This window comes from Rhinopithecus bieti, unplaced genomic scaffold, assembly GCF_001698545.2.
Source record: "Rhinopithecus bieti isolate Rb0 unplaced genomic scaffold, ASM169854v2 scaffold_7465, whole genome shotgun sequence".
NCBI lineage: Eukaryota > Metazoa > Chordata > Mammalia > Primates > Cercopithecidae > Rhinopithecus > Rhinopithecus bieti.
Genome location: NW_016805395.1, coordinates 9,184 through 17,456, shown reverse-complemented (window position 1 = coordinate 17,456; position 8,273 = coordinate 9,184). Strand labels below are relative to the sequence as shown.

General features: G+C 36.2%; 1 protein-coding gene across 2 annotated transcripts in view; it reads left to right on the top strand.

Moving 5' to 3' along the window:
- Positions 1-3,917, top strand: part of LPAR4 (lysophosphatidic acid receptor 4) — a 16,830-nt gene extending 12,913 nt beyond the window's left edge. The window contains exon 2 of one of the 2 annotated variants that reach the window (XM_017872321.1): positions 1,614-3,917. In XM_017872321.1, the coding sequence (XP_017727810.1) occupies positions 1,693-2,805 (1,113 nt within the window). In that variant the 5' untranslated portion in view covers positions 1,614-1,692 and the 3' untranslated portion in view covers positions 2,806-3,917. The remainder of the gene's footprint in view (positions 1-1,613) is intronic. The other variant, XM_017872322.1, reaches the window with a different exon arrangement.
- The last annotated feature ends 4,356 nt before the right edge of the window (positions 3,918-8,273 follow it).

The following is an 8,273-nucleotide window of genomic DNA, read 5'->3' as shown; positions in this document are numbered from 1 at the left end:
TTAACTGCATCAGCATATATTTTCCTTCATCTCATCTGAAGCTCAAGTGTTGGTCCTTTGTCTCCATTTGGTGCACAATATGTTGGCTATTTAGGAGGATCTAATAGATAGAAACACTGTTTCTTTTAGTCAAAAGAAAGGAAGCCAGTAAGAAGAGAGGCTAATATTGATTCTTCTTCAGAATCATCTCAAAAGCCAAATGCCTTTCTGGTTTTTTAATCATACCTGTATGGGAGATATTACCTTGAGGGCACACTCCTGGATTGTCCTGTTTGAGTAAATTATGTAGTTAAGGCTGAAACTCAAGGGGGTGCTTTCTGAGGTACAAGGTATACATGACACTAGAAGAATGTGTTCCTAATATGAACTTCAGGGTACCAAAAAAAGACAGAAATATAAAGTTACAGTTGTTTCAGGAAAGGATAAGGAAACAAACTTACATAATGTTTCTCTGTGGTTAGGTAGAGCCAAATACTGGCCAGCTCATAAAGCAATTCACAAGCCCTATTGAGTCTTCCTAGCTTTAGCTGTGAAGCTTAGAGGTAAAGTTTATAAAAGGAAGAGAGAGAGAGTATAGCCAAGTTACAGAGTGAACCAGTGTCTGAGTCAGAAATAGAACTCCTTGCTTCTAATGCTGTGTTAAGTCGCAGCACCACACCCTCACTTCTAGACGGCAAAGGTGGTTGTGTGTTCAAGCAACGGGAGCTATGAATAGGGCCATAGTGGCAGTTTTCCCATGCCCTCTCTTCAGGATTGAGAATGTAATGCTTTCTTGTCTGTCCTTTCTCTCCCACAAAGTTTGATTACTCAGAGCAGCAGGGCGGAAGTGCCAAGCATTTGCAGGCTGCTTGCTGTAGGTATAATGTGTATGTTCCCGCGAACATAAAACTGAAGTGAGGGGATGGATATGTTAATTAGCTTGACATAATCACCTCATGTAGTATACATATATTAAAACATCGCCTTGTACTTACATAAATGTAGTACAATTGGGATTTGTCAGTTAAACATAATGCAAATAAAAAATAAAATGATTAAAATCATAAAAATTCTGAATGGAAAACTGGGGAGATCTATTTGAAATATATCAACTTGAGAATCACAAAATAATATACAGCCAGTGAGCTAGAATCATGCTGCGTAAAAGGATCACTAGTGGGCAGACTGGAGGGACTCTGGGCAGAAGGGAAAAGGCTTCTATTATAAAAGCATTTTCCAAATAAAATAATTGTACTGGCAGTACTTATTGTAGAAGATAAGATCAAGCTGATCATAGTGAATAAAGCCTGACTTTAATGTTAGAGGTTTTGCAGTCCCATAAATTCTGTTTTAACTATCAGTTTTATATTTTTGGACTCTTGATTGACCCACACCTTCCTCACATTCATTGCAGTGCTATAGTATTGCACTTACTGTATTGAGTGTGAGCTTTCCTGCTCCTACAACATACTCTTGTAGTACCTTTAAATATATGATAGATGTTCAAAAAATACTTGTCAAACCAAATGGAATGTGCATGTTTTTTTCCAATCTGGGTGGACAGAATATCTTATTACACAGAAATCATATGTGGAAGGCAAATTTGATTATTTGTTCCATCTTGTCTCTCATAGGAGGAAAATATTTCCTACCGATCCCTAGTGTCAGAGTGGTGAACCCCTGCAGCCAGCAGGCCTCCTGAAAAAAAAGTCCATGGGTGACAGAAGATTCATTGACTTTCAATTCCAAGATTCAAATTCAAGCCTCAGACCCAGGTTGGGCAATGCTACTGCCAATAATACTTGCATTGTTGATGATTCCTTCAAATATAATCTGAATGGTGCTGTCTACAGTGTTGTATTCATCTTGGGTCTGATAACCAACAGTGTGTCTCTGTTCGTCTTCTGTTTCCGCATGAAAATGAGAAGTGAGACTGCTATTTTTATCACCAATCTAGCCCTCTCTGATTTGCTTTTTGTCTGTACCCTACCTTTTAAAATATTTTACAACTTCAACCGCCACTGGCCTTTTGGTGACACCCTCTGCAAGATCTCTGGAACTGCATTCCTTACCAACATCTATGGCAGCATGCTCTTTCTCACCTGTATTAGTGTGGATCGTTTCCTGGCCATTGTCTATCCCTTCCGATCTCGTACTATTAGGACTAGGAGGAATTCTGCCATTGTGTGTGCTGGTGTCTGGATCCTAGTCCTCAGTGGTGGTATTTCAGCCTCTTTGTTTTCCACCACTAATGTCAACAATGCAACCACCACCTGCTTTGAAGGCTTCTCCAAACGTGTCTGGAAGACTTATTTATCCAAGATCACAATATTTATTGAAGTTGTTGGGTTTATCATTCCTCTGATATTGAATGTCTCTTGTTCTTCTGTGGTGTTGAGAACTCTTCGCAAGCCTGCTACTCTGTCTCAAATTGGTACCAATAAGAAAAAAGTTCTGAAAATGATCACAGTACATATGGCAGTCTTCGTGGTATGCTTTGTACCCTACAACTCTGTCCTCTTCCTGTATGCGCTGGTGCGCTCCCAAGCTATTACTAATTGCTTTTTGGAAAGGTTTGCAAAGATCATGTACCCAATCACCTTGTGCCTTGCAACTCTGAACTGTTGTTTTGACCCTTTCATCTATTACTTCACGCTTGAGTCCTTTCAGAAGTCCTTCTACATCAATACCCACATCAGAATGGAGTCCCTGTTTAAGACCGAAACACCTTTGACCACAAAGCCTTCCCTTCCAGCTATTCAAGAGGAAGTGAGCGATCAAACAACAAATAATGGTGGTGAATTAATGCTAGAATCCACCTTTTAGGTATGAGAACTGTGTTCAGGTCCAGATATGGTTTCTCCTATAATTTTCCTATGCTATAAACTAAAGATTTGAAGCTAATGATACTGAGAACAATGCACCAAATCCAGTCAGATACATTTGAAGGTATACTGTGCAGTTTTTATTGCTGTTTTGTTCAGTAATTATAGGTCAGGTCTAATTACAACAACCAAGATGGATTGCCAAACTCTTCTGCTTGGTTGGAATTTCATTGTATCACACTATCCAGGTGGCTAGTGGCATTTGATAATATAGAGATGACTTTGAAACTTTCAAAAAGGTATTTCCTTTCCAGTGATATTTGGTAATTAGGTTAGACCTATAAATATAGAACAAATTCAGGGATTTTAAAAAAATTGTGTTACTACTGATATATGCTAGTTTTATTTCTCTTTTGAATTGTCATTGAGTTTATTTTAGCACAAGAATATTTTAGCCTAACATTATTAATAAGAAATGTGTCAAATTTTTATCACCTGTAAAATATGTTATGTGCATTTTGAAAACAGAGAATAAATTGTGTTGGCATGTATGTGGGTGGGAAGAAAGAGAAAATTAACGAGATTTACACAATTATAATCACCAGCAGTGTGAGTTTTAAAAGTTCGTGGTTTTACACCACATTAAAATTTTCATGTCAAACTTCAAAGCCAGAAAGCTGCTAAATATGTGTCTGGCAGGTAAAAGCTGGAAAATTACTTAAAACAATAAAATGTAATAAAAAATTGGAGCAACATCAACATTTTTTTTCTTAAAAAGTCATGTTATCTTTCATTTTGGGAAACTAGGTCGCATAAAATCTCTAATCCTTCCTAATTATACTTTGGAGCAACAGCACAAGCAAGAAGAGGGGGCTGCAATTTGTGGCCAGGTTCAGGAGGCAAATTGAAAAAAAAAAGTATACAAATAATCAAACTAATAAAGCAAAAACATGTATTAAAACCTGAATTAATCATTTTTTGGAGGGAGGAGTAGAGATATATAACCTGAAAATACTTATTTTCTATTGAATTTGGAGTATAATATAAGCCAGTAAAGGCCCAGGAACTGCTGAATTGTGCACCAGATTGGAAAGCAAATTTAAAAAAAAAAAAAAAAAAAAAAAAAGGCACATAAACTAAACCACAACCAGAACAAATTACAGAACCCCAAGAAAACAAAATATAAAAAAAAAAAAAACACCCAAAATATATTTGTAACACCATTCCATTACATTTGTTGAGGTTTCTGTAAATTTAAAAAATACTATGTCATTTGCATAAAATTTTGAAAGCACAATTCAGGCTACAAAGTGCTAAATTCATCTCATGTTAGAGCAAAATTGTGGGAAAAAAGGGTCAAAAATGCAAACCTGCGTATAGAAACAAACAAAACGAGCAGCAAACTAATTTAGAACTTGCATTTTCTGAGCAATGAAAAAGTTACAAAAACACTATAACATTCATTTATGCTTTGGATCAAAATGCAACTAAGAAGCTGGCTAAAAACTGGACCCAGTTTAAAAGGTCAATTAAAAAACCGTATTTTAAAATCTACAAAAAGAAAAAACATTTTTATAGTTCTTAAACAACAAAAATCTTTAAAACTCCTTACTATTTTTTAAACCTAAAGTGGATATTTATAGAATATTAAAACTTGTAAATATAACTCTGAGCTTGAAAGAGCTATCATTTTGTCCAAGTCCAGGAGCATGGAAATAAACCCTCAGCATAACACACATAACACAGCAGTCAGGGCTAACAACAAAAAACAAATTAAATGTTACAGCCCTGAAAACAACAAAAAATCTTTTAAAATGTGCATTAATCAATTTTTAAAATATTTGATAACATGACAATTTAAAATGCTAAGAATTTTAAAATAAAACTTCGCAGGAAAAATGTATCCTGTAGGTTGCTGAACTTGTGCCAGAAAGTGTTAAACATTTAAACAAGCACAGAACAATAAACAAAAAAAGTAAAAGCTTCTAAAACAATAAGGCAAATTTTTAAAAAACCTCATTAACGTTGTTTTCCTTTCTGAGATATGCAGACTTTAAAACACTGAGATTTTTAAGGTAAAATCTGTGAGGCATAATTGTAACTTTAAAACTGTAAAAATCTGTGTCTGGGTTATGGAATGAAGTGGAAAAAATGCTAAAACAATAGTAAAAAGAAATTCTTAAAAGCCTGGCAATTATTATTTTCGCAGTTGAAAGTCCTAAAAGTAATTATCATTATATATGTTTTATGAAAAGAGGCTATAGATGGAATATCATATAGCGCATTAGGGTTTCAAGTTAATAGCAATTAGGTGAAGATAAGGTCAGTTGTTAGATTATATGAGTAGATGAAATCAGTAATAAAAGCCATGAATAATCTTTTTGTTTCTTTCAGTATTCATGTTTTTCCATTTCTTGTAAGTATAAAGATAATATGGTGAACATTTGTTTGTGCCTTGCTTCTTAAAATTATAAAATTTTATGACCTATGACACCAAACCATTTTAAAGGTAATGGGATATTATACTAAAGTTGAAATAAAATATATTATTAAATGTTTCTTGTTGTGTAATTTCCATGTTTAGTTTTAATTTTTTTATATTTCAACTTTTTAAATTTCCATTTTTATAGTTAATATAAATTCGCTAATAATAATAACCTGAAACTTGTCACATTAACAATGTAACCAAGAAATGTAAAGTAAACAATAATATAAAGTGACTATGTTACCATCGAAAAGGAATACACAATTTTACGGCTATAATGCAACTTTGGATTTTAAATGTTTATTAAATGTAATAAAATATATTTGAATTATCTAGCAGTTATACTTTAACCAATTATTCAACTTCCTTTATTTTTGGGCACCCAAAGGCATATCTCCTTTATCTTCCCTCCATCTTTTCAAAAATGAATTATTGGAATATATTTGCTCTTAAATTAATTTCAATAATTCATTTCTGAGGCTATCTGAAGACGAATGCGAAATTGGCAAATGGCAAATTCCTGGGTAACTTTTCAGGGATCAAGATAAAAGACTAATGACCTCTTTTCCTGATTTTTCTAACTTGGATTTGATTTATTTAGGGTTGTTAGCCAAGTTGACTTTGGATTTTAATTTCTAGGATTCAACAAAATATTCTAGGACAACTGGGAACCCTGGGAAAAGCTAGGGCAAACAGATCATCTGACAACAATAAGATGAATGTAGACCTAAGTGGCTGACAGATTAATACCTAGAACAGGTGATGGTCCCGAGGTAGCAAGACAGGGAATTTCTGGTCATCATTCTCATGCCTCTAACTCTCAGGGATGGCAGTGTCAGCATCTCAAGCACCATATGCTGTGTTAGTTCCTCATGAGATGACAGCAAACTCTGCATTTTCTGATCATGACTAGCATGATCAGCCCTAGGCTACATTTAAAACTAGAGTAATTTTGCCATTAATGATGTCCTAGGCCAGGTCCCAGGAAACATAGAGACAGAAGCTGTAGGTTTCACATCCCTATTTGCCCTCTTCTACCTTTTTTCTCCACCACCAATCCCTGTACCTTATATTTAACATGGTTTCCCAAACTTCATACTCTCTACCTGTTTTTCCTGTGGTGTTTGTGTTCTCCAACATCTCTTCCCACCCTCTCCAGAAATATTGCTTCTTCCTGAACAAAAACACAACACATAAAGCTCTGTCAAGACAGTGACGGGCTGAACAGATTTACATTAAGGTGTGAATGATTGATCCCCATTTTCTCTCCTTGACTGTTTTAACCTTCTGGTGTTCGCATCTTAGAAAAGGAGTCTGTTTAATTCAAATGACTGCCTGAAGCAGGGTCAGGATGGGAAAACATGATTGTCCTGGTAAATGGTAAATCATCTGTCAAGCCTCAGCCTCTCTTGCCTTGAGGTGGAGCTTCTGCACTGCATACTTTCTTGTCCTGCTCCCTTGAGCTCACGTTGTGTTCTGTTGAGTCCAAAACATACACCACCTGCTTCTAGACAGCCCTCTTTTCCAAAACCACCTGAAGTGACTGGGAGCCTGTATTCTCATTTCATATAGGCATGGATTCTTTCCCTCAACTGTCTCCTGATTCTGGTGGGTTTGGTGAAATTAGGTAAAATAAGAAGCAGATTGTTTATATTTTATGAACAAGGAAGCAAAAGAGCACAGGGTACTGAGTCAAAATCTCCACGGTATGCAGAGTTTTAAGAACCACGTACTGCCTACTGTTTTGCTTCCTTCCCTCTCTGAGGGCCTGGAAATGAAGCTCTTCTTTACTAAACATACAGAGAGATACTGAGTTCAGAACCTCAGAGGAGCAGGTCTAGTGTGAGGCCTAAAATGTGGCAGTGAAGGAAGTCAAGCAGGTTCTCAAGTTGGCATGCCTTGTGTGGCCCTAGCAGCCAGCTTTCCTTCCTGTTTATCATGCAACAGTTCAGACCTTGTAGATAAAAAGGTAGTCACAAAGAGCCCTCATGCCTTATATTGATGTTCCAGGGTAAATTGTCTCCTCTTCACATTGTCGCTTTTCCTCCTCAAGTTGGTGGTAGCAAAACCAAAACTATGGGTCGCTTTCCTCAATTGGGAACCTGGAACTTCTTGACTAGACCCAGTTCAAGGCAGTTTGAAGTTCCTGAGAAACAAGTTGGCTGGGAGAACGCCTAGGGATCCAGAATTCATTCATTTACTTATTCAACAAATTTATTGAATGCCAACCATGTGTCAGACATTATTCTAGGCATTGGGGGTACAATGGTGACAATAACAGAAAAAAATCCTTGTCATTTTAAAACTTATGCTCTGGAGTCAGAGCAAGCAGAACCACCAACAAACAAATAAACAAGTTAAAAGTAATAACAGTGTTTTCTGGCTGGAACCATGGAGGGTGTCAAAGAGAAGAAGAAGGTTTCTGTTGTGCCAGAAATCCTTAAGAAAAAGCAAAGTAATTTCGCAAAGCTGAAGATCAATCACCTGAGAAAGAAGTTTGCCCAAAGATGCTTTGAAAAACAAGGAGAAAACTTACCTATGAAACAACGAAGCACTATTACAAGGAATATAGGCAAGTGTACAGAACTGAAATTCAAATGGCTAGGATGGCAAGAAAAGCTGCAAATTTTACGTACCTGCAGAAACCAAATTGGTATTTGTCATCAGGATCAGATGTATTAATGGTATAAGGCCAAAGGTCTGAAAGGTGTTGCAGCTTCTTTGCCTTTGTCACATCTTCAGTGGAACCTTTGTCAAGCTCAACAAGGCTTCAATTAACATGCTGAAGATTGTAGAACCATATATTGCATGGGAGTACCCAAATCTGAAGTCAGTAAATGAACTAATCTACAAGCGTGCTATGGCAAAATCAGTAAGAAGCAAATTACTTTGACAGATAATACTTTGACTGCTTGATGTCTTGGCAAATATGACATCATTTGCATGGGGGATCTGATTCATGAGATCTATACTTTTGAAAATGC